Source organism: Aspergillus welwitschiae, assembly GCF_003344945.1.
Source record: "Aspergillus welwitschiae strain CBS 139.54b unplaced genomic scaffold BDQ94scaffold_47, whole genome shotgun sequence".
In the NCBI taxonomy this organism is placed as follows: domain Eukaryota; kingdom Fungi; phylum Ascomycota; class Eurotiomycetes; order Eurotiales; family Aspergillaceae; genus Aspergillus; species Aspergillus welwitschiae.
In genome coordinates this window covers 165372-190402 of record NW_020798741.1, presented here as the reverse complement: position 1 = coordinate 190402, position 25031 = coordinate 165372, and the positions used below count along the sequence as shown (strand labels likewise).

At 50.3% G+C, this 25031-nt stretch overlaps 9 protein-coding genes across 9 annotated transcripts; 5 read left to right on the top strand and 4 right to left on the bottom strand.

The window, feature by feature from the left end:
* Positions 1–11: 11 nt before the first annotated feature.
* On the bottom strand, positions 12–2996 carry BDQ94DRAFT_152440 (mRNA export factor mexA). The gene is made up of 3 exons (XM_026767969.1): positions 2271–2996; positions 518–2080; positions 12–463 (listed from the first exon to the last, which is right to left on the bottom strand). The coding sequence occupies exons 1-3, from the start codon at positions 2673–2675 to the stop codon at positions 416–418; spliced, it is 2016 nt and encodes a 671-aa protein (XP_026621291.1). The 5' UTR covers positions 2676–2996; the 3' UTR covers positions 12–415.
* A 297-nt stretch (positions 2997–3293) lies between these two features.
* On the top strand, positions 3294–5370 carry BDQ94DRAFT_100065 (retrograde cargo receptor ERV46). Its single transcript, XM_026763324.1, has 3 exons — positions 3294–3759; positions 3827–4007; positions 4072–5370. The coding sequence occupies exons 1-3, from the start codon at positions 3567–3569 to the stop codon at positions 5012–5014; spliced, it is 1317 nt and encodes a 438-aa protein (XP_026621290.1). The 5' UTR covers positions 3294–3566; the 3' UTR covers positions 5015–5370.
* Positions 5371–6000: 630 nt separating this feature from the next.
* On the bottom strand, positions 6001–10206 carry BDQ94DRAFT_100061 (PH domain protein). Its single transcript, XM_026763323.1, has 4 exons — positions 9772–10206; positions 9344–9694; positions 9127–9284; positions 6001–9062 (listed from the first exon to the last, which is right to left on the bottom strand). The coding sequence occupies exons 1-4, from the start codon at positions 9785–9787 to the stop codon at positions 6069–6071; spliced, it is 3519 nt and encodes a 1172-aa protein (XP_026621289.1). The 5' UTR covers positions 9788–10206; the 3' UTR covers positions 6001–6068.
* A 714-nt stretch (positions 10207–10920) lies between these two features.
* On the top strand, positions 10921–11273 carry BDQ94DRAFT_152434 (uncharacterized protein; the record flags this gene model as incomplete). Its single annotated transcript, XM_026767968.1, has 1 exon — positions 10921–11273. A coding segment is annotated over exon 1 (166 nt), but the record flags the coding sequence as incomplete, so codon positions are not given.
* Positions 11274–11284: 11 nt separating this feature from the next.
* On the bottom strand, positions 11285–13576 carry BDQ94DRAFT_162967 (uncharacterized protein; the record flags this gene model as incomplete). The annotated part of the gene is made up of 9 exons (XM_026769643.1): positions 11285–11342; positions 11663–11887; positions 11970–12077; positions 12176–12286; positions 12467–12622; positions 12709–12749; positions 12844–12968; positions 13250–13430; positions 13544–13576. The coding sequence occupies 9 exons, from the start codon at positions 13574–13576 to the stop codon at positions 11285–11287; spliced, it is 1038 nt and encodes a 345-aa protein (XP_026621287.1).
* Positions 13577–14954: 1378 nt separating this feature from the next.
* On the top strand, positions 14955–16431 carry BDQ94DRAFT_174915 (uncharacterized protein; the record flags this gene model as incomplete). Its single annotated transcript, XM_026772421.1, has 3 exons — positions 14955–15558; positions 15615–16359; positions 16422–16431. The coding sequence occupies 3 exons, from the start codon at positions 14955–14957 to the stop codon at positions 16429–16431; spliced, it is 1359 nt and encodes a 452-aa protein (XP_026621286.1).
* A 1377-nt stretch (positions 16432–17808) lies between these two features.
* BDQ94DRAFT_100014 (C2H2-type zinc finger protein) lies at positions 17809–19752 on the bottom strand. The gene is made up of 2 exons (XM_026763322.1): positions 19630–19752; positions 17809–19564 (listed from the first exon to the last, which is right to left on the bottom strand). Exons 1-2 carry the CDS (start codon positions 19706–19708, stop codon positions 17928–17930), a joined length of 1716 nt encoding a protein of 571 aa, XP_026621285.1. The 5' UTR covers positions 19709–19752; the 3' UTR covers positions 17809–17927.
* Positions 19753–19928: 176 nt separating this feature from the next.
* On the top strand, positions 19929–21048 carry BDQ94DRAFT_152421 (DNA-directed RNA polymerase core subunit RPO26). The gene is made up of 4 exons (XM_026767967.1): positions 19929–20090; positions 20219–20512; positions 20585–20704; positions 20776–21048. The coding sequence occupies exons 1-4, from the start codon at positions 20056–20058 to the stop codon at positions 20807–20809; spliced, it is 483 nt and encodes a 160-aa protein (XP_026621284.1). The 5' UTR covers positions 19929–20055; the 3' UTR covers positions 20810–21048.
* A 2139-nt stretch (positions 21049–23187) lies between these two features.
* BDQ94DRAFT_162963 (MCT family MFS transporter) lies at positions 23188–24563 on the top strand (the record flags this gene model as incomplete). The annotated part of the gene is made up of 2 exons (XM_026769642.1): positions 23188–23372; positions 23435–24563. 2 exons carry the CDS (start codon positions 23188–23190, stop codon positions 24561–24563), a joined length of 1314 nt encoding a protein of 437 aa, XP_026621283.1.
* Between the last annotated feature and the right edge of the window lie 468 nt (positions 24564–25031).

Below are 25031 nucleotides of genomic sequence, written 5' to 3'. Positions count from 1 at the left end.
GACAGATAGATGGATAGGTCAAGTGGTATCAATCTGGAGGCCATTCCTCCCCCTAGAATCGACCCTAGGTTTCTGTTATGATTTAGGCCATCCCTTGTACCGCAGGTCTCGTCTATATGGACATGAAAATCATCGTAGTCTTTTAGTGTACAACGAAAGAAAATTAAAGCAATTGTAACGAGCTCCGAAGCCATTCGCCCAAGCCATGCATCAGCAAATCACAAATAAAGAGACAGTTGACTCCGATCAAACACCACCAGGAACCTCCCGACGAGAGTCGGGGATGCGAAGACCAGACAAGTCTGGGAGAGAGTCGCTCAAGAAGTTGTTCCCCGTCCATTTGGTATATCTTCTTATTTTTCTTTTTCTTTTTCTTTTGTTCTTTTCGTATTTGGCCCTGTCCTCCTGGGTCAAACTACGCTGCTGCGGGTAGAAAAGCCTCCGGAGGCAATGTTCCCTGCGCCTGCAAAAGCTTGTTAGCGCATGATCGTAGATGGAGAATACACTTCGAACTTACCTTAAGTTCCTCAAAGTTCTTCAGTGCAGCCTCCATATTCCAGCCGTTTCCAGACAAAGCCATCTCAGAGTACTGGAGGGTCATCCGAGTATTAGAGCTCATCTGAAGTACTAGCTGCTCTTGCTGGACTTGTGCGTCTGCTTTTCCAGGCGCTGGCATGCCGTAGCCTTCGGGAGCACCCGGAATGGCTACTGGTAGTGCCGCAGGGGCTGCAGGGGCTGCGGGTGCTGGTGCTGGTGCAGCTGGAGGTGCAGCTTGGGGTACGGCTGGTGGGACCTCAGGAATCCATGCCTCGTGTCCACCATAGGCTCGCAAGCAGAGAATATCACTGATGACCCTGATTCCGCCCATACCACCACCGGGCCCGATGATGAATGTCCGATCGAAACTGCGAGTTTCAACCTTGGCCCCATTAATCTCATCGAACTTCCCGTGCACCATGATGAGAAGTCCACCAACACCCGTGGAGCTCTGCCCGGAAATATCAGGAAGACCCGGGATAGGGTAGCACTCGATAAGCCATTCTTCCGGGCGCGTCGCAATGTCAGGATGCCTGGTCGCAGGAAGACTAGTCCACAACTCACGGATTTTCTCCGCACCGGTGTATACCCTAGACATGCGTGCAGGAAGATGGCTGATCTTGAGAAGGTTTCTGCTTTTCTTGATATACGCATCCCAGGGCGCTGTTTCTGTTTGTTGGGCCCTAGGAGCCGATGTATTCACATTGAGAGTGAACGTCGTGTGGTTGTCGTAGACACTGTTGAGAATGCCGCTTCGGTCGTTGTCGTAGCCCGCGAAGAAAGCCCTAACAAAGTTCTCTGCGATCTGAGAGTCGTCCTGGAAGTGCGGTGGCTGCACAGGAATCGGCGTCTTCTTCTGCGCCGCTATTTCTTCTGCGGTACGGACTTCGACATTGTTCAGGAACCGGAGCTTGGGATACCACTTCAACATGGTATCCTTGAAAGTAGGGTCGGCGCTGAACGGAGTGTTTGAGAGATCGAGAAACTCGAGATTGCGGAATTTCCAGCGCCATCCAATCAAGGATTGCGCATCTTTGAAATCATTGTTGGAAAGATCCAGATTTTTCAGGTCTGGAATTGTCGACGCTAGTGCCGTCACAGCTGTGATGTTGGCAAGCTGATTATGAGCGAGACTGACACTCTCCACTGCCTCTCGACGCGCCGTGGCATTGTCGAAATTCAGCTCCCAAACCTTCATCAGTGCCGGGAAGAATTTCGACTCGGTGGAGGTGCTGCCGAAGATTCCCATAGCCAAGAGATCCGGATCGGTTCCCAATTTCGAAAGATCGAGTAGTTTTGTCTGTTGGGTGTAGCGCTTGCCGAGAATTGTCGTCATTTTCGCCTTGGTCTCGGCAGCAGAGGATGTGCCGCCATTCTGTGCCATAGCAGACAGCATAGGCTGGTCCAGCAACCCACCAGTAGATGGGTCATACTTTTCGGTGATAAGAGGGGCACCTGCAAAACTAAACCCATTGAGCTGAAGCATCCTTTCCAACAACTCCGGCCGAATAGAGACGATAAGAGCGTCGCCTTCAACCCGCGACTAATGAACGTTAGTAAGGCATAAGGGACCTTGCGAGCCGCGCCATTCATCCAAAAGAACAAACGCCAGGAGAGACTAAGAAAGTGCCGATCGTCGTTCTGAACGCACCACCCCTGCAAACGAGAGCACATCGGAGAGGACGAAGCTGATAATTGATGTCGGTGACCGCCAGTTCTGGTGTTGCACATACCTTTGTAATCCTTGCGCGTGTGCCAGCTTTCGAGTCGGGTGGGCTGAGTTTTTTCTCGAGGAAGGCGATGAGGGATTCGAGACCGCCGTCGCGGTTAGATGCTGCCTTGCTTTGCTTCCAGCCACGAACAATAACCTGTTCCAGACCACCTCCCCGTCCTCCTTGTCGGATGTTCGCTTGAGTGTCTGAGTTGCTGGAGATGGCCTTCTGGATCGCATCCATGGCTTTGTTCGCTGCCTGCGACCGGCCAGAATCGCCACGACCCTTCTTTCCACGATTTCGTGCAGAGCCAGCATCCATCATCAGATCACCTTCTCGATCGACCCGGGTCGCAGCACCCCGCTTGCGGATGCCCCCACGATCCGAACCCCCCGAGCGACCGCGAGATCCTTTTCCGCCCTTCATGCTGAGAGAGGCGATGTTTTTTTTCCCCGTAGTAACGTTTTGTATGAGGACAGAGGGCGAAGGAGAGAATGGTAGAAGTTGAGTGTTGTGGAGGCGAAACGAGCGCTGCTCGCCTTTAGTAGTTCGAGATCGGATCAATAAAACATACAACGATCGATTCGAAGAGGTTTCGTAGGAAGGAATAGGAAGAAGGAGTGTAAGCGAGAGAGATACTCGATGCGATAATCGAGAAATCGAGAACGGTCCCAGTTAAGCAACTGCGAACCTCAATGCGGAGGAGTGGTGTTATGAGAGGGAAGGAAGAGAAGCAAGAAGATGGAGTCAGCGCAGAAAAAGTGACGTTGAACCACCAAAAGCAGTGCCCGCGAAGCTGTGCATAGTCACGTGTGCGGCCAAGCGCAGGCCCACCACGTGATTGTGCACCAGGCACCGGGCGATTGACCAATCAGAGGCTGTAGTCTGTCCTTTGGCACGGGCGGTAATACACAATACCGATGCACCAAAGTGGGCAGAGACAATTACGCGGCTAGTCCCGATCTGGTAGTGGCATCCATCGGAGGAGTGGCTGTTTCTCCGCTTCATTAACAGGACAGCTGGAGCTTCCATCGGCCTGTTTCCCCAAGGACTGTCTGCTTGTTGATCATCCTAAGTCGTGCGCAAATCGCGACTTCCCGTCCTTGTTCATTCCCTTTATCCGACTTGGTCCGCGTATGTTTGCCCTCGTCTTCATTCCTCCCCATCCATTGATCCTTCCTTGAACTATTCAGCTTACATACGGTTCTCTCCAACAGGCTTCATTCCCGCGGGCACTAGCTGGTCTTTAGTCGGACCAACGATCCTTTGTCTATATCCCCAAACACTCCTTCGTATTCATGTCGATCAATTAGAGAAATGCCGGCGAAATCGCGATTCACAAGGCTAGATGCCTTTGCTAAAACAGTGGAGGATGCGCGCGTCCGTACCACATCCGGAGGTGTCATCACCATAGCCTCGTTGCTGGTCATCCTGTGGCTTGTGTGGGGTGAATGGGCGGATTACAGGCGGGTGGTTGTTATGCCCGAATTGGTGGTTGATAAATCAAGAGGTAAGAATGGCTTAGCGATTGCTGGACGGCCAGGCACGACTCGATGGCTAATGAACCCTTCGTACAGGCGAGAAGATGGAGATTCACCTAAACGTGACCTTCCCTCGTCTTCCCTGTGAGCTCCTGACTCTGGATGTTATGGATGTCTCTGGCGAGCAACAGACCGGTGTTGTCCACGGTATCAACAAGGTGCGCCTTACTTCTGCCGCAGAAGGGGGCCGCGTCATCGACGTCAAGGCCCTGGAGCTGTAAGTTGCAATCTCAATCCGCTCTTGTCAATGCCAATTGCACCGCTAACACTGAATCCCCTAGTCACTCCAAGGATGAGAGTGCCAAGCATCTCGACCCCGATTACTGTGGTGAATGTTACGGCGCGACTGCTCCCGCCGGTGCAAGCAAACCTGGATGCTGCAACACCTGCGACGAAGTTCGTGAGGCCTACGCACAGCAGCAATGGGCATTCGGAAAGGGCGAAAACGTTGAGCAGTGTGAGCTTGAGGGCTACGCGGAGCGCATCGATGCGCAACGCCGCGAGGGCTGCCGCCTTGAGGGTGTCCTCCGTGTGAACAAGGTGGTCGGCAACTTCCACATTGCTCCGGGTCGCAGTTTCACCAGCGGAAACATGCACGTCCATGACCTCGCAAACTTCTTCGACGCCGATCTACCTGATGCTGAGAAACACACCATGACTCACGAGATCCACCAGCTGCGGTTTGGACCTCAGCTTCCTGACGAGCTCTCTGATCGCTGGCAATGGACTGACCACCACCACACCAACCCTCTGGACGGTACCAAGCAGGAGACAAACGAGCCCGGATACAACTACATGTACTTCGTGAAGGTGGTGTCGACCTCTTACCTCCCCCTGGGCTGGGATCCGCTGTTCTCGTCCTCCATCCACTCCGCTTACGACCAGGCCCCTCTTGGCTCCCATGGCATTGCCTACGGTGCGGAGGGCAGCATCGAAACCCACCAATACTCTGTGACCTCGCACAAGCGCTCGCTGATGGGCGGAGACGCCTCCGACGAGGGCCACAAGGAGCGTCTGCACGCTGCCAACGGCATTCCAGGCGTCTTCGTCAACTACGACATCTCCCCCATGAAAGTCATCAACCGCGAGGCCCGTCCCAAGACCTTCACTGGTTTCTTGACTGGGGTGTGCGCCATCATCGGTGGTACCCTGACCGTCGCGGCAGCCCTAGACCGTGGTCTCTACGAGGGTGTCAGTAGGATGAAGAAGCTCCACTCGAACTGAGCGTAGAGCAAGCAAATACCCGAAAGAAAAAAAATAGTGAAACAGAACAAATAAAACCACAACCCGCTAAACACAAAAGAAAATACAAAGAAAGAAAACAAACAGACAGAACCCATGGAGAGCGTTGTATGGAGTACAGGGGAAAGAAGACAGACAGACAGACAGACAGGGGACGAAAGGGCAAGAAAGGACGGATGAAAGGGAGAACTCCGGAAGTTCAGGCGTTACATTTTTAGTCACCTACATTGATTGCATTTTTGACCCATTTTATTTTTGGTCGGGGGAAAACTCATTGATACACCTTTTCATCTACATCATTGGTATTTTTGGTTTACTTTGTGTTTCAATAAGCCATAGCACGTATAACAGCCACGCGAGATCTAGCCATTGCATGGGTACTACCTACCTACAGACAGTGTATTGGTTGATTAATTGATTGATAAGTTGCTACTAAGTATGCTGGTCCTTGGAAAACGCCACTGCACTAAGTAGTACTTAGCTCTAGCTATTGTTGGATTTGATTGGTTCTGATTAACTACTAGTACGACTTAGTAACCATTGTGCCCTAAGAACATTGTTATTCAAGTCTTGGAAGATCAAAGGAACTATAATTTACGTTCATTGATCGGATCAAACTCTTTTAACCTTTAGTTTCTTTCAATTTATCATTGGACATCTGCTTGAGAAAGAAAGAAAAATTCTTAACTTGAGCATGAGATATGGCCACCCAATGCCAGGAGTGCAATGGCACTCTTTGGAAAGCGATAAATACAACCTAACTATGCCATGCTCGCAAGAGAAGGAACGTTCCCGAACATACTCCGTAGACCCAATGAAAATGATCGCTTTCACCCAACCAAGTCCAAGATATAGAGCAGGTAGCCTTTCAGGTGTGGAAACGTCTAACTCTAATATGTAGAGAAAGCTCACGGGGCTAATGCAAGTGAAGTAAAGCAAAGAAAGACTAGATCATGAAATTACGCCAAGGAGAGTAAGATGCGATAGGATAGACAATAGGAGATGAGATGAGAAGGATGGGCTGAAAGTAACCGGCTCAGTAATGCAGGGTGCTGGCATTGCCAGAGTAGCCGGGATGTTGGCCATAAGGCGGGTTTTGCTGGTAGATTGGAGGAGTCTGCGCCTGCTGTGATGCGAACTGTCCGTACCAAGACTGGCGTCGGGGCTCGTCTGGCCGGTAAGGCTGGTTGAGGGCATCCCACGTGCGGTTCGCTGTGGGCATACTGTAGAGACTATAATGGCTGCCCTGATTGTAGGCAGCTGCGGAAGCATTGGAAGCCATCTGCTGTTGTTGCCAATTTTGCTGGCGTTGCACAATTGCATGCTGTACCATTTGGTTGGACAGGCCTTCTCGGATGGTCTTTTTCTCGCGCTCACGAGCATCAATCGCTCCCACCAGACCCATAGGGTTTACCGGAGTCGGCTGGGCTTTGTTGACGTTGGATATGTCGAGTAAAGGTGCACCGGTCATACGAGCCACATGTTCCTGTTCACGAGCTGAGAGGTGTGACGACAGTTCATTATAGTTCATGATGCTGTTGGCGCCGCGGGAACGTGGGCGAGGCGGTGCATCTCGGCTGCCAGACAAGTGTGACTGAGGCCGAGAGTTATTCGTCCAGTCCCCGGAAACAGGCCGAGGGGGCGGCGGTGTAGAGGAAAGGGTTCGGTTATGGGTGGCGATTGGGGGACTTGGGGCTGATCGTTGTTGCACGAATTGCTCCGCTGTAAGCCTGCCTGGAGTGGTGGGACGGGGTGCAGTCATACCCGGCTGCCACATCACGTTGCTACTTGGAGATCTTGAGTGCTGTCGCTCTGCCTGGTAAGAGAACTGCTTTTCTGTTGCATTTGAGTCGCTCCTTTGGTGCATGGATTTCTTCAAAGTATCGCCCGTATTGGGACGTCCAGTTGTAGGTAGATAAGTTAAGGTCGGCCCGAAGTCGATGCTGGGGATTTCGGCACTGAGTTCCAGTTTTGGTTCATCAACGGTGTAATGCGCATCGCCGATGACCAAGTCTTGTCTCGGGGGACCCGATCCCACGGTTTTCATGACTCCCATTCTGGGCCTAGTGACTGACCTAACCGAGCGCTTGCTGTAGACAGACCCCCGAGTACTGGCATAATCTGGAGAATTTGCAGACGCGTCATCATAGATGCTTTCCTCATCCTGATGGCTCTCTATATCAGGCGAAGTGAGCGAAAATTGGCGAGAGCCGACCCAATTCAGGACCTCTTCATCAACAGTATGACGTAGGTCATCGTAGCTAGGCTCCCCTGCAACACTTGCGGCATCGGATTCTCGGATCTGTTGCGCAGGCAGAGGCTTCCGTTTCACGGCCTTGGTTGTATCTAAACGAAGACTCGATCTCTTCGGCAAAGTGAGCGGTGGGCCGAAGTCACTCGAACGATCCTCAGGGGTTGGTGGGCCTTGTTCCTGAAGGGTAACTCTCTTCTCGCTTGTATCTGATAAGAGCGATGGCGCACCCTGTTGATCAGAGCCAGTGTTAGGTGTTAGCGGACTAGGCTGGTTGGATTCCCTGATCGTTTCATGGCTGCCTGAAGGGAAAGAAGCGCCAAGTAGATTCATGCTTCCAGAGGCAGCGAGAAGCTGTGTCAGGGTAGCGTCAGACATCCTATTATTTGCTTTTCTCAAATCCGGTGAAGGCTGAGGTCGCATTGCGGGCATTTCTCCCGGTGCGTGTGTGAAGGCTGGCGGCTGGATTACGGGAGATGGAGGAGAGGTTGAACGGAAGTGATGTCCGAGCGGCTCATCGTCGGGGTCAAGTCGCTGGTTCCTGTCGCTCCCGGTGCTTCTGTGATCGTCTACCCCGCTAGTACCAGGGCGTTCGCTGCCACGTGCCACAAGTTCCTGAGCGGAGGATGCTGGGGACACTTCGGCGGCTTGCGCTTGTCTCCTGATGGAAGCAAATCCGGCAGTGTCCGAAGAGGCCCTGCTATGATGAATTGGAGAGATGGAAGCATCACCGGGGGCACCAGGCGCGACAGCGTCGTTGGACTGGTTGGAATCCAGCTGGTTAACTGGGGAAGTGCAGTTGCGTTGATGCGTCATGGTGCGGCCGTTGGCTTGTCTGTTCGGCATTGTAGCCCTGAAGCGTGGCTTACTCGCAGAGATACTGCTCGTCCTGCTTCCAGCAGCCGCCATGCGACGCGCTGTAGCCTCCTTGAGTTGCTGTCTCCATTCCGCCTCGTTCCAATCCTGACTTCCTGGTGTCTGCATTAGACTAGAGATGTCTAAAATATCAAGATAGCCATAGCGCCTTTGATTGGGGAAGGCAAACATAATGCTCTTGATATGGTTGGTGGCGGCAATAAGGCGGGTGGGCCGCCCATAAAGGTTGAACGTGTCAAAAGTAGGGACGAGAAACCGGAGCATCATTTCAAACCCAGAAACCGCAGGATGGACTTCGGGCATGACAAAGACAAACCCGTCTGTTGTCGACTCTGTTTGTCCGTGGACCGTAATCTTTCCTTCAATCTTGACCAAGGTCGACTGTTCGATCAACGCCCTCGACTGAGGATAGATGGCGTAAGCGGCGTAAGCATCAGTGATGGTCGCAATAGGCTTCGCTTTCTTAGTCTTCTTCGTATCATAGAATTTGATGTCGCCAGTTATGAGTCGGGGTGCTCGATCATATGCCGACTTCTTCTTTATCGATTTCTGCGCTTTCTGGAATTCCTTCTCGTTCGGGGGAGTAATCACAAACCAGCACCGTCTCCAGGGCGTGCCTGCCCCAAACCTCACGCGGGCCCAATCCTCGTGTTTGTAACGGTGGCGATCCAAGATGGTTCTAATACTGTTGAGACCTTTACCTTTGCCCGCAATGATCGAACCCGTATATGCCTCATATAAGGATGTATGTTCGAACAAGGCCAGTCGTATGGCTGCGGTCCACTGGGTCAGAGAGTGGAAAGAATTAAAGTGCAGAAGGTATCTGTTTTGACCAGCGGAACATATACTCAAGATGTTCTTCAGAGACTGTGCTCCTTGGTTTCTCGTTGGTAGTGTTTCAAGCTAGACCGGCGACAGTCAATAATCAAAACCAAGAGCCGCAACATCTGAGATTGCATTATCTCACCATCTTTATTGAAGCATCAGCTAAGTTAATGAAAGTAGGGCATACGTCTTCCGACTCTTCTGCGGCGTCCAGCGCTGCGGCATCCCATAAAGAAAGAGCGGTTCCGACAAGCTGCGCATAGCATTCAACCCACTGGCGATCAGCACAGGGACGACCATCTGCGATAATCTGTAATTAATATGACATTGGACTATAACAAAACTCATGGGATACGCACGAATGTCCAAATCGTTCAACTTGAGAAAATAGCCTTCATGGTATAGCTTGTTGGCATGGCTGTTCAGATATCCGAAGATTGGTTGGAGCTCCGGAGGGGTATCCTGCGAAAACTCCAGCAACGGAGGATTGTGAGAGAACAGCGTCGACTCCGGCCGCGATGTTACCCGTCGTTCGACATGTGGAGTCCCGGTTATCGGCGAAGCATCGAGAGGCGAGGGGGTATCCGAAGAAGGCGTGTCTACTCTTCGCGGAGGATTGTTCAGTGTGAGAGAGGCCGAGGATGTCCGGTGATGCTGGCTGAGGTTGTCTTTACGGGACGATCCCCCGAAGACCGACATGAGAGAAAGCACTGGTAGCGCAAGGGGTGTCAATCACCGTCATCTGTAGTTCGTAGGGGAAGTATAAGAGGATATGCTAATGACCTACCACGCGAGCGACCCATGATGGCCAAACTTGGTTATAGCCCAAAGAGATAACAGAACTGAAGACCGGCTTCCAGCTCACTCGGAAAAGTAGGATTTGTGTTATCTGTGTTACACAACGAACATGCAGTCTGCGCGGAAGGGTTGGGGCCGAATAGTGCTGCTACGGAAATAAATGGGGAGAGAACGAGAGGCGAAAGAGTAGGCGAAGAAGAAAGAAGTGTGTACTGAGTCCAGCTCCTCCGCACGGAGATAGCGACGATGTGTCCGGACCCGCCAATACTAGATCAGGAAGTTTGATTCCATCAAGTTCCCGGTGGGAATTGGGGGAGGCGCCCAAACGAAAGACAGGAGCGGAAGGGCAAATAAGACCGCGGCAATGCTGGAACAAGTGCCAAGATAGCGGATGATGGCGCAAAGTCAGCTTTGCAAGCGCCTGACTAGGCCACTTGATGTCTCAGGATTCGATGGCGGAGAAAGAGGGGAATGAGTCGGAAAGCGAAGGAAAGGAGAGGCAGGGGGAGAGATATAGAGCGAGTGAGGCGACAGAGAGGGAAACAAAATAGAAAAAAAAGGGCAAGCTGGACAGAAGGAAGCATAGAGGATCAGTGAAAGGAAGCACAAGCCGACGAGCGTTGGAGGACGATCAACTTACTTACCCAGTCTAAGACGTGGGTCTTGAATGTTGTGAGTGTAACAAGTGTTACCGGACTTATAGTAGGGTCGGCTGCTTGTTTTCTTCTTTCCTCCTTTGAGACTGAAGGAGAGTGGATCTGGGTGTTATTTGTTGCTATTGTTTGTCAACATTCCGAATGGAGGTGCCACATAAAACACCCTCGTAGTAATTGGGTATAGGAAGTCACGGCGTGAGAGGGAAGACATTCCCTTTGAAAGAGCCGGTCAGATGGTGAAGACGAAGCCGCAGAATAACTCCATCCGTCATGCTGGATGGACCTGCGGGTCAATACTTGGGTAAGTATGGTTGTGTGTTATGTGTTACGGTACCGCGAAGTGGTTCTGGCCCGGCTTGTCTGCCTGGCGGCTGGCGTCATCGCATGTGGCTACAATCCGACTTGAAACTAATGTGCCTCCTTTACACTAAAGATGGTCCCAGACGGACGGGCCAGTCTCGCATTTCGTTTTTATTATTGCCCTTTTCTTTTCCTTTCCTCTTTGTTAAACTCCGATCCCCTGCCCCTGCTGCTTGAATCTCCCTTCCCCCCAAGAGTCATCTCAGTGCGATCGGCATGGATCATAGAAAAATAACTGCAGGTCACCTAACAAAGTACGGGGTAATACCCGGGATATTAGTTATTGCCTGGCTTGCTGCAAGAGATGAATTGACAATAAATGGGTCACTAGTAGAACCAGCGAACCGAATCGCTAGTAATCAAAAGGAAACAGTGCTAATAAAATGATATTATAATAATAATAATCATCATAATATTCATTAGAAAAGAAATAAGAAATGGACACCTATGTGGTATTATTGAGTCAGTATTTACTGTCATTCCCCGTCAGTCAGCCATCCGAGCAACCCATGGGTGGCCTGGTGGATTATCCCAGTTTATCCCACTAAAAAAGCACGCCCCCCGCGTAACTGACTCTGGCACTGCCTCCAATCAGCTCATGCTGTGAATAAAAATAAGAGGCCAATCCAATGGTTGCATCCCACCATCTCGCCAAATATAGAAACGTAGGCCTGCATGTCTTAACTACGACTGCCACTTCCCAGCCAATTCCACCGGCTGTCCTTTGTTTTTGCCTCTGCTCATCAATCCATGTTTCTCGCCCACGAGGTGAGGAGAGGAGACAACGTACACGCCAAGCACAGCCTAACCAGTCATCGTATCTGCTGGTCTCTTATCTAGCAGCCAGAAAAAACTTAGACTGACCCTCGTAATGCGAAAGTATTAGTCCTCGAGCGAGGGTATATCATGGTACGATTGGATGGATGGATGGGGAGGGAAAGGCGTCGTCGTGTCCCTTGTCCCTTGTGGACGGAAGAATGCAAGGCGACAGTCAGAAAGAGGAATGGTCCGGGAGTCAATAATCCACTGGCGCACTGCCACAGGCCCGCCGTGCCACACGGCATCAGATGATCTTGGCGGGAAGCTTCACTGAATACTTCTTTAGCAGCTAATCGATAGTTAGTCCGCTGTGCTCCTTGTTTCCCAACTTGATTTTCACACTATAAATAACCGGGATGCCATAAATGTCCAAAATTGCCTGCAGTGATTGGAATGGATCTCCAAGTCGCAGCTCAGACCAAGCCTATAAAGATAAGAATAGTTCCGGAAGCATATACCCCTGCTGAGGTACGAGGCTAAGATTAAGGTGAACTTGTTTAGTTTGAATCTAAAATCATAAGCGGCTGGGGTTGGATATTGTTAGTCGTATGTCGGTACCCTGCTATCCGAGCAAAGCAATTAATTAGCAAGGGTCCTTCCTCTGCTGCGGACATTGCAGAGTAGCCATCCGCAATTTTAGCCTCGCCTAAAGTGGTTGCGGCATTTGCTCTTGGAAGACCTTAGAGATTGGGTTGAGCAGAGAGCATCAACTTTATTCTTGATGCTGCAGGTTATGTAACCTTAACGCAGGCTGTAATCAGGATTTGCCCCGTTGATAAGACGCCTTATTATTGCTCAGCATCCTCTCCCCTCGACCAGAGCCACCGATAAAATAAATTGTTAGTTTACTGTGGCTGGTCAGCACCACGAGTGATCAAATCATGTCCTTTTCTAGAAGCACGTACTTCTACTCTGAGGTGTTCAACAGGGTGTACGCACTCTGTAGTGCAAACCCCAGCCCGTGACCCACCAGCCAGGGTGTTTCCCCTCTTAGTCTGCTCAAGACTGCGGAGCTCCCCAAAGATGATCGCAGGCTTGACGCGCAAACTCCTAGCAGCGATCATTGCTGGTTAGGAGATAATTTCGGCAACATGACCTCAGCTGTAGGGACCCAGCGCGGGAAAAGCTTCTCCTACCACGTAGGCATATCCTGTGCTCGCCAGTATTTTCGATGATCCAACCAGTTTTCCTCCATCATGTTTCCCCGCTTACGAAAATTTACTCACTTGATCTTCGTTCCCTTGGAGATTATCATTGGGACACGATTGCAGGATCAGCCTTGCGGTTGTCATGATGCAATCAATCTTGACTAGGGTGGTACGACGGCTTTCTCTCCTGGCCTTACCGCAGACTAACTAAGACTCAGTTTTGAAGAAGGGGCGATACAACGTACAAACTACAAAGAAGGAGATGATGATGAAAGAGTGAAGATCCCCCAAGTCCGAAGCGATCTTCTGCCACATGAGTCTTGCTCTGTTTCACCTTTGACGGAGGCCCTCCCTGTCTCCACTTGCTTTAGCACACCCCGACTCAGTGGAGTCTGCTGCAATTGAGTTTCGGCTTATGGACAAGCTCAGTGATAGGTTTACCCTCGGTGAGCGTGTTTCACGTATAGTCATTTTAACTGCATACAGAAGGTAGTGGCAGTTCGGTTGCTTGCTGTCAATATATTTACGAGTATATTTCTAGTAGAGGGCATACAGTACGAGCCCCACTTAGGGGGAGGGGAACCTGTACCTGTTCCTTCGCAGACATCCTGCAGGGTCCTATGGACTGGAGTGACTGTCGGAACCCCAAATATCGATAATCGAAACTGCGATTGCCATGCTTCTCACCTTGTCAGATATCTGTGCCTGCCAAGGCCATATCTGTCGGCTGTCATGTGCCTTTTAGTGTTCTCATGGGTCAAAGGGTCTTCTGACCTACAACATCGTAATATAGCCCTGACGAAAATGACATGTCTAGGCAAATGCATTTCCAAATACTTCGAATTCATCACATTTGTACGTTGGCTGGATGCAAATTTCATCAGTCTTGAGTTTGAGACCCTCCCCCCCACCAGTATCGGACGTATAAGGCTTCATAAAGCTTCCGCAGAATGTAAAAACCAGGAAAACACATCGTGGTGTTTGTCAAGCTAAAGCAGTCGGGCTTTTGCAATCTAAATTGGAGGGGCTAATATGAGTACCTGATCATCTAAGTGTTCTCCCGTATCTGACATTTGGTCATCTGCCCATCACGTCTCATACCCTGGTGACTCGTGGGTATGGATCGACGGTATTGAATCATGTCGTGAAGACTATCTTTGCTGTAACTCCATGTTACCTCAGGCATAAACTGTCACCGGGTCCTAGACTGGGTCGCGCAGTCATCTTTGATTACTAGCGTCAGGTCCGATTTCGTGATCTGAAGAGGTCGACTTTTCGATTGTGTTGTCACTCTTCATGTTCATGTGGATTCGTACAAGCTTCCCTGCTCGAACCTAGTTGTGGATGCACTTATCAGGGATATCCCGTGATATGGAGGATACTCGGCATAAATCGTAGGGTCTCAGTCGTAAGTACTAACTCCACTGACCAGTCTGGACAGTGAGGTTCGTGGGAGTCCGACAGGTCTCGCTTTGCTCAACTTACATCAATACCGTTCTTTAGCATCGTATAGCCGTCTGCAAATACTTATCTCATCTGCGATTTTCCCAAGAGAAGGTATACTGGAGTGTTATCTAAGATGACACACCTGAAAATGAAGGAAAGGACTTGAATATCTCTGCCAGTCCTTCATGGCATCCTATGGCTATGGTATTCTCACCTTATGGGTAAGCTGACGCTGGTACTAACCAAGGCAAAAGAGTCCTGGTACATCCATTTATATTGCTGGCATTAGTGGGACTAAGTGATGGGCAGAGTGTGTCTTTCCCTACCGTCAATGCAACTCTCTGGTTTTCACTGGGCCTTTCATTCACTGCGCGTGTCAGGACTTGCTTCTGCTCCTCTTCACCTTGTGTTCGCTTGTATACTTGCTACTCGAATCTCCTTTCGCTTCCTTTGTTGAATCCTTCCAAAACCAACTTTTCGAGATTCCCTAATCGCGTCTTCATATCATCAAGTCATCTCCCTCTCCCCCAAGCATACCTGAAGTGTGTGAACACTTTTAGAAAGCACACCCCGGTCTGCGGGGCAGACTGTCAAAGGATTGGAATATCCGCAGTGCCTTCGACAATAACAGGTAGTCTCTTGGTGTGTTATTCTTCCTCCCTTTCATATTCCCTTTCAATCTCAAACCTAAACAACGTCGAATATAAGGTCAAAATTTGGTATGCCTTGATCGGACTGTCGCCATGGATCTCATCTGCTCTTCTCCGGTCGTCCCTGCACCGATTCAGGAGATGGTCGCCGAGCCGATCGACATCATACTTGATGAGCCTACGGACACCTGTGCGATGGTGGAAGAGAAAGCTGAGGAGATTATCGAGGCTGAGAATGAGAGGCTTGACCAACTGATGATAGAATTTACCAGAGGTTTTGATCCTGGAACTTTCGTCGATGAGGTCTCTAACTCGCTCCCCGGTATCCTCAAAGATATATTCCCAGGTTCCTACGAGCATCTTCTGAGCATGCTGTTCGAAAGTGATGACAAGATGCACGCTACCCAGATGAAACTAGAGGAATGGCTTTTGAAACGATATCCGCAGGTTCTCAACAAGATCGACACCGAACGTCAAGAAACGAACATAACCGATGAGACGTATTTCGGGGCTGAGATTGAGATCTTGAGGAAGATGTTAGCATTCCTGCGCAAGGAATCTGATAAGCCGGTGTTCTGGCTCAACTCTCGGCGTGCAAGTCCTAGCAAAGCTCGTGAGCAGCTTGAAGCATCTATCAGGGTCATCGAATTGTTCAAAAGCGATGTCATGGTTGCGATGAAACTGGACACGGAGGACAGTGAGTGACAATCCCAAGTTGAACCTGTGAAAACCCATCAGTCTAATGTAGCATAGGAAAAATCTACAATCCTCTTCCCGTGTCCACAGAACGCACCGCTCTGCTGAGTATCAAACAACTTCGGATTGACGCATGCAAGGCCTCACTTTCTTGGGAAGGCTATATGGACTCTGCCATCGTACTCACTTCTTTCTTTCACGCTTACAAGGCCTATACCTGCGCACACAAGCCGGACAAAGCCCGTGCATGGGGCTGGCTCCCACCCCAGGGACTTGCGCCGCCACGCTTGTCCGCAGAGATAGCTCAGGTAGGCGACTTGGTAAGATGGGAGTTCGAGCATGAGAACGGAGCCTTCGATCTTTTACTCAAGACTGCACTTTGGCTGGGTTTGGCGAGAGGCCTCCCAGCTGTGCATCTGTTCTGTGATGTCGCTCGACTTTTCACGACTCATAAGCCCTCCCCAACGGCAAACGAGCCATATATCCGATTTCTGCGGCATCTGGCCCAGACAAGAGTCTCCATTGCCGGAATCAAGTCCACGCCGTCCACTCCTGTCCCATTCAAGCAGTCCGACGAAAATACCAATCGTGGTTACTTCGAAGACGTAGTTGATTCAGACAAAAACCTGGAGAAGGACCTAACAAAGACCCTTTCATTGCTTCGCATCAACACGGCCAGGGATATAAAGCTAACTGCTACGCCTCCCAAATGCTCGTTTCGCAAGAAGGCGAAGATGATCGAGAAGGCTTGTGCTGTGGAAGAGAACCAACACGGAGAAGTGGCCCCAGAAGGATCCGGCAAGTCAAGGAAATTCCTTTAGTTAGGTCACTTTGCATTCCTTTGCTAACATTGCGTCTTCCCAGCTTCCTGTGAAATCTCCTTCTCCGATTCCTGAGGAACCTGAACCGGCTACGCCCTCTCAAGAGATGCAGCCTGATTTTCTTGATCAGATCGAATACGTCTCAGTCTGTCCTTGGTGACTAAACATCTTGGGCTTTCAGGATTTACGAGCCATATCAGAACACCCTCACCCATATGTCAGCTGCGATCTGAACAACATACTTTACGAACGTCTCTGATCGATCTCACATGAGAATTGAAACTCAAAAGAAAATCTCTCCACTCTGTCGAAAGCAAGAAGAAGGTATGGTAATCAAAGTTCAGTCCATTGATTGGCAAACGCGAGCCATGCTTCAGAAAACCCACAAAACCCCATCAGTTGTTATGGATTCCTCTCATTTCCTACAATAGCCAACCCAATCTCCAGGGTGCACCAGTTTCGACACTATGACACTTACCGTACGCCCATGTCATTGCCAAATTGCTCTAACTCTGGCAGTCAAGAGCAGTAGGCGAAGACCGTGGGCCGGAGAAGCTGACGTTATCGTCGAAACAGGGGCCAATCCAGGATCGATGAAGAAGATGCAAACTCGCTATCCCATCTCCTTTCTTTCCCACTTTATGTATTAGGCAAAATGACAAAAAAGCAAAGTCATCTCACCTCACCTCACAGTGGTTCATCCCTATAGCTCATTTGTTGACGTTTTTCCTGATTCAAGCTCACTTCACATCACCCACCTTCTGTATGTGCAACCGTAAGCTGACTTTACTATCTATAGGGCAACCCTCTTTTTTCACCTCCTAGGGAGATCGCCGCGGCAACCGTGCAACATTTGTGAAAAGGGTCTGATGACATCGTTTGGGACCCGCCCCTTTATTGTTCTCGTTCGTGATTGTATTACTTTGACTCATTCATTCATTACCCTTGCTGGCCAAGGTGCCTGCATGCATTGTTGTGTATACTACTGACTACTCATTTTTTTTTTTTTTTTTTTTTTTTTTTTTTTTTTTTTTTTTTTTTTTTTTTTTTTTTTTTTTTTTTTTTTTTTTGCTTGGCTCTCTATTTGAAAATCTCCTCTCTCGACTTGATGCCGCTTCGCCAGCCGGACGGCTGGCGGGTTGACTATACATGAGGCTGACGACACTGATGATATTGCATATTGCATGGGATGTGAAAATGACTTACTGATGTATTCCCCTATCCACATTTTTCCCTTGTCTATTATGCATGTGGAAACTGGTGCAGCGCATCTTGGGGCCTGATGGTGTGGGAAACCTGTTGCAGTTCGCATTTAACTCATCTAGAGGCACTACCTAGCTAGAGGCTCGATCATTCGAGACAAAACCATGGATAGAGAGAAGGGTAGGAATCAAAAGGGAGAGAGTGAAAACCAAAAATAGACACTAGAGATGATTCATTATATTTATTTTACGTATCTTCTGCTCGTGAAGTAATGTTATGTAGCCCGAAATTGTGACAAAACAAACGTAGGTAGACCGGATATGGTAGTAAGAAAAAAAGAATGCCCCTATGAATCCGCCATATTATACGCCAACAAAGGATCAATCATCGCCATATCATCAGCACTGGGTATCTTAGAAGAAGAAGAAACATCGACATCGACATCTTGAATCATGGCATCAGCAAAGTTGCTGGGGAAGTCGCCGGGGTTGTTTTCATTATTTGTGGGGTCACCACCACTGCCCATCGTATATAGACCAGCTTTTGAATCTGCATGTATGATATACGGTTCATATGGGGCGGAGGAGTCATCGTTATCGAACTCGAGTCCATAGATACCAAACATATCGCCGGTAACGGGCTCATTGCTGTCCGCCAATAGCGCGCGCTGCATGAACATATCGCGAATCTCGTCCTCGGTGCATCCGTGCTTACTCCCCATATGGACCCACAGATCGTAATTCCGGTGGAACCGGTGCGGACAGCCTTCGATGAAGCAGGTGATCTGTCGGCCAGTTTCTTCAGCATAACCCTCACCTGTGAGAGCGGCCAATGCGGAAGGAGCGGTTTGCTGAGGGTTCGGTGTCTTGTTCAAACCAAGACGCTGTCGACGCTCAGCTTTGGCGTTGGGAAAGCCGAGGTGCGCGGTGCGAATGTGCTCCTCCAGGGCGAGTTTACTCCCGTAGCGTTTTCCGCAGCCGTCGGCTCCCGTCCAGCCGACGACTCGCTTGGACATGGAAAGGTCGGTCTCGCCGCAGACGAAGCGCTTCTCGCCTTGGTGGACGGTGCGGATGTGCACAGTTAGGTTTCCCTTCTTGGTGAAGCTGCTATCGCAACCTGGTATGGTGCAGGGGAAGACTTTTCGCTCTTCCAGACTCACGTTACCGTGGCTGACCTCCAGATGACGGCGGAGCTCTCGGGCCGTGGAACAGGTCAGGTTGCAATTGGGACATTGTGGGGGGTGGACAGTTCGGATGTGAGCTTGGAGGAGGGCGTAAGTCGGGAATGTTACTGTAGTGAGAGCGGGAGTCTCGGATGATGATGGGTTGGCCTGCTCGGCCTGCTGAGTACACTCCGTGCAGGTGAATCGTTTCTCGGTGTGGATGCGACTCTCATGAGCTCGAAGGTGTCCTGCGGTATCAAATGCCATTGGACATTTCTGGCCGGTAGTTGCGTCGATGTGCGGGCAAGAGAAGGGTTTCTGTTTCAAATGCACGCTCATGATGTGTTTTTGGAGCGTCGAGTGTTTTCGGAAGGTCTCATCACAGGGCGGAAACTCTGTGCAGCGGTACTTGTCTCTTCCATCATGAGCAGCTATATGTCGACGAAGCCGTGAGCCAGTTACAAAGCTCTTCCCACATCCCGGACGGTCGCATACGTAATCTCTGATTCCGGTATGGGCGCTCTTGATGTGATGGCTCAGATGCGATGCTCGGAGAAACGTCTTATCGCAATCGTCGTGGGTACAACGGAATAGTCGTTCATTGTTGTGTGAGCGCAGGTGTTCCTGTAGTCGTGCTGGACGGTTGAAGGCCTTCGTGCAACCGTCGAAAGGGCAGCGGTGAGTTTTCAGCTCTGAAGGATATCTAGCGGAGATAGTGGACATCGGAGTAGCTGGAGTCTCATGAAGACTACCGCTAGCGACACTGGAGTCATCCGAAAATTCATACTCGGGGTCGGAGTGCTTTTCTTCATATATTGGGTCTGGAGTATATGAAAGACATTTAGTATCAGCCGGAATCTAGACTCGGTCTCTAGGCATATCTTACCGACATCGTCCAGCGTTGTCCGGCTTTGTACCCGCTTCGGGTTGGGGAGGTCCCCCGAGGCTTTTCGCTTCTGAGCCATAGCTCCGCGGTCCTTCAGACCATCCAAGCCTGACTAATGAGCACTGGACTAGCGACAGGAAGGAAAGAAGAATGAAGGAAAAAGTGATGGCTGCACGACGACATCCAGAAATTTTGCCGAGGCGGTGAACAGCGGCACCCAAAGAAGACTAGCGCCGGACGAGCGACAGGAACTTTTTCCGGATTCTGAGAGTCGCGACTTCGATTTCTTCACGAGGAAGAAAAGCCCGTCGCAACAGTTTATCGTCTCGTCCCCAACCCGGCCCGGTCGCGGTGCTGCCATTGTCTTCATTGCTGTCTTATTCGATTGGTGTTTCATCCCAATTCTGTTCAACTTAATCCGCCACCATGTCTGACTACGGAGACCACGACGCTGAGGAAACGTAAGAGACCGGTACCCCATGAGAGCTTGAGCTTGCGCAGGTCAATGCTGCGCGTCTGCGTTACATATCGATGGCCATCATTCTTGCTAGGTGGAAATTCCGATGTTCTGACTAGGATTGTCTTATAGTTACGACTACGAGCCGGAGCAGGAGTACGATGACAACGAGCCCGAGGACTTCTTAAACCCCGAGGATGTCGACGTCGCAGAAGGAGGAGCTGATGAATATGGCGAAGGCTCATACGCGCCTGCTGTCAACGGAAACCACATTGTCGCTTCAGGCGACCCGAATGCGGGGTATGCGGGCAAGGTCATGGAACAGACACGGGAGAAGAAGGTCCCGAACGACCAGCGCCAGACAACTCCATACATGACCAAGTACGAGCGCGCGCGTGTCCTGGGTACTCGGGCGCTGCAGATCAGGTTCGTCTCGGCAATCGATGCAGCATCAAGCATGGGCTGAGGAGCGCAATCGGATGCTGACCATGTTTTTAGTATGAACGCCCCGGTGCTCGTCGATCTTGAGGGCGAGACGGATCCTCTACAGATCGCCATCAAGGAGTTGAACCAGAAGAAGATCCCACTGATTGTGCGGAGATATCTTCCCGACGGATGGTAAGCGGACCTTCTCCATGTGGGTTTAACGATTTGACGTATTCGATCTAATCACTATTTCTGTGGTACAGGTACGAGGACTGGACTTGCGAAGAATTACTCTAGACGCGGAGACGACATAGGTGGTTGTATTTTGCCAAATGGCTTCTTCTTACTTTATTGTGTATGTGTTTGGTCTAAGGATCTTTCCCTCTGGGCAGCATAGCGTTTGGAGTTTCGGAGTAGGGTAGCGGGCCATACTGGCCTAGGCAGCCACTGGGACACTGGGAAGACAAAGAAAACTCAAAAGAATAACGCACTGCAGTCTATATATTAGTAAAATTTAAAAAAGTTTGATGTTGACATGCTTTCGTTTGGCACAGTCTAGGCCTTTTGTTCGCAATCTACTGCTTTGGAAGCAAACGACGTCTTCACATGTGAGCCAGACAGAGCGCTCCACAGAGGTGGACTCGGATGTAGAATCAACATCGACGGGTCTGTTTTCATGTCCTGATTGGGATGGTGACTCCAAATTGGAGATGAAGGAGGTAACAGAAAAGGTACTTTGTGTTTGGCACTGTTGCAGATGGATGCTTTGGGGCTCTGATGCAACTGCAAGTATGGCGTCAACTCCTCACATGGCACCGTTCCCACATTCCCGGTAGATAAGTTGTCTCGCGAGCATTCCTCTGTGAGATATGACATGCTCCAGATGCTCGCATCAGGCTGCGACGGGTCCTTGTAGGACATGATGGCCTATCCTGTATGCGCTTCATTCTTATTGACCACGTCATAAAGTCGTTTGACTTGTTAAGTGCTTCGACATCCCTGCTCTTGAAAACCTCCACAGAACAAGTAGGCATCATAAGAGAGATGCTTAGCCCAATGTGTTGCTCATGAATACTTGTTAAGAGTCATCGGTAAGTTGATCTAGGCGACACAAATGCCTCATTCGGAGTATAAATGGGACGAGTAGATGGCTTGCTTGATAGACATTGTCTGTACGGACTTCGGTCCGCGCTTCTCTGACCGCCAGTGAATCGGCTGAAACAGCCGAGTCGGAGAGCACAGTTCGAACGTCGTGGCTTGTCTCGCATTGCCGAACTGCACGAAAAGCACTAATGCAAGATGACATCCCGTGATTGGCGGCATGTGGTCAGCCCATTATTGAGCAACACAACTTCTCTCTTCTGCTCGGTTTCAAGGCATGGATAGACTGGTATGATTTCTTCTCATGCTTTCTCGAGTCGGTCAGCCACTTTCACTTGCGCAGTCACAGGTTATATTCGGTCTACGTATCAAGCAGATCCGCAAGTGCTCACCGATCCGTGGTTTGCTCACCTTTTTTTTTCTGCCAGCCGATCTTCATCGGCGACGACGCCGTCTTGTTTCGGGACCCAGACCCGGAACGAAGACCGATAACTCCGAGGTATTTCAATCCCGCATTTTCTAGCTTACGAGTAAGCGCCTCGAGGGTCTCAAATCAAGCATCCTCCTTGTTGCTGCTGATACTTCTCGATGGGCCAGTCCAGTGCGCAGTAGGCATTGCTATCATTATGTTCTCTATCGCCAGATACACTGACTGTTCTTCAAGGATAACTGGGCTAGAGATGGACAGACCGACCCTTGACCTGTCAAGCCTGGAGGATGTGATATATTCGTGTTTCAGGAATTCGAACCAGCGTCGCATTCGCCAAGAATGAGCAGGTCAACGGACCAGGTACAGGATGGACTAAAAAGAAGTGATATGCAGTTCGGCCCTCCGCCTGGATAAATCGGCACGCTGTCACACTAAAAGCCCACTATCTGCAGTCATCCTCCAATCGTGCTTATGCAGAGCATACCTGCAATAACCGTAGTTGTGAAGCGCAGGGCGTCCCTTTGCTTTCCCCAATTTCTCATGCTCGTGTTCTCACTTCTCCAACTCCCCGACAACACATCAAGACATGTTCCTGGGGAAAGAAAGGGCTCTGTGGCTCCGTCCCTCGGCAAGTGACTCCATCGCTTACCCGGAACCCGCTCGTTGCTGGTCCAGTAGGCTCTCTTCCCACAATGGGGCATCAGCCAGAGCCTGGTTCACTTGACTGTCTCCATTCCCACTCCCAGGGGATCAGTCAACATGAATGGCCACCTGGGAGTGGACCCCCCTACTCAGTCTTGGTTGAGTCTGCTTTTCTAGCTCCCAAGCTTAGTCTTAGCCGGGGCTTGGAGGCACTACCTTAATAAATTTTTACTGTGTGCCGCTATGATTCATTTCTAATCACAGTATATAGTGTGAGCCTGACCTCCACCTGGGCTCGACCTCCTCCTTGCTCCTAGTCCCCCGGTCCTGAGGAATTCATCTTACGTGGTAATTCAAGTTCTCTGTGAGTGTTGTTTGGGCTGCATTCACGTCGACTACCACGGGGATTATCTGATCCGCTGTCTGTTTCGCCCTCCAACCCTTACCTTTATCGTCCACTCCACCAGACGGTCCGTCTGATCGCTTATTATCGGGGTGGAAAATGGGAACCAATGCTGATTACGACGAGAAGGCTGTTGCGGGATCCCTCGCTGCCAACAACAATGGCGATGTCCATGAGCTTCCTACTCCGTCAGATGAGAAACCCTTAGAAGAACCGACATTTGATACCGGCTTCAAGTCATGGATCCAAGTGCTAGGCTCTTTCTTTCTTTTCTTCAACTCATGGTATGTGTGGCCCTATACTCAAGTCTCATGTAGGGCATCAACTGACGAAGAATGACGGCCAGGGGTGTCATTAACACCTGGGGTGCTTTCCAAACGTATTATGAACAGAATTTGTTGTCGAACATGTCATCGTCCAACATCGCCTGGATTGGCTCACTCCAGGCTTTCCTACTCATGCTTTTTGGTGTGGTAACAGGACCTCTCTTCGATGCAGGCTACTTCCGTGCTCTGCTCACGTTTGGAAGCATTATGCTTCCCTTTGGGTTGATGATGACCAGTCTTGCTACCAAGTTCTGGCAGCTGATCCTGGCCCAGGGTATCTGTATTGGCCTGGCTGCCGGATGCCTGTTCGTTCCATCCGTCGCCATTCTGCCCCAGTACTTCAAGAAGAGACGCGGCCTGGCCAATGGTCTTGCCGCTTCGGGCAGCAGTATCGGAGGTGTGATCTACCCGATCATGTTTGACCAGTTGCAGCACAAGGTGGGCTTTCCTTGGGCGACTCGAGCTATCGGCTTCCTCTGTTTCGGGACCTGTTGCATTTCATACAGCATCATGCGTATGCGCTTCCAGCCGACAGAGAAGCGCAAGCTGGTCCAGTTGGCTGCCTTCAAGGAGCCGCATTTCGTGATGTTTTGCATTGGCATGTTCTTGGGTTTCCTTGGATTCTACAACTTCCTTTTCTACATCCAATCCTACGCCATCGATACCGGAATTGTCGGTTCCACCCTCGGATTCTACCTGCTCTCCATGCTGAATGCGGGGTCCACCGTTGGACGTATCTGTCCGAATTTCATCGCCGACCACACGGGTCCCTTGAACGTCCTCACTCCCGCAGCCACCGCTACCGCCATCCTCGCCTTTGCTTGGATCGGAGTCCACAATGCCCCGGGCATCATTGTTCTTTCCGTGCTGTATGGTCTCTGCTCCGGCGGTTTCGTGTCACTTCCGCCGGTCGTGATGGTGACTTTGACCAAGGACATACGGGACCTGGGAACTCGTCTTGGCATGGTGTTCGCAATCACCTCTGTCGGATTGCTGATCGGTACACCTATCGGCGGAGCCATCCTGAGCAACTCGGGCAGCTACCTTGGAGTGCAGCTCTTCACAGCCTGCTGTCTCATTACGTCTGCCTCCGTCTTTGCCGCGCTGAGATTCTCTCGCTCGGGTATGAGACTTGCCGCGCGTGTGTGAGCGCGATCTGACAACACACTACTCCTATTCCCTCTTCAACTACGCCGCGACCACATCGACGCGCCTCGATGAGGACCGATACCTTAATACCTGATGACCCAAAAGGATTGCATATTCCATTCAAGCATTGCATTTGCATCATGCATCATGGGAGAACCGGTTTTTCTTTTTCTGGGATGATAAAAGTTTGATGTTTTGATACGATAGATAAGATTCAAGACTAGACTAGAACATATTGCTTAATGTATTACGATCCATATATATTGATTGAAAGTATTTGACAGCATGGATACCATCTCAAGCCAGTTTGGTTTTAGTGACTACAATTCTCATAAGAAATCTATTCACGCCGTCACCCTAGTCCCCCTCAACATGCATAGCACGACATGGCATGATACGTCCGTTCATCAACCCAGCATAGTAGAAATAATAGTAATGGAAACGCCCAAACACCAAATGCTCGAAACA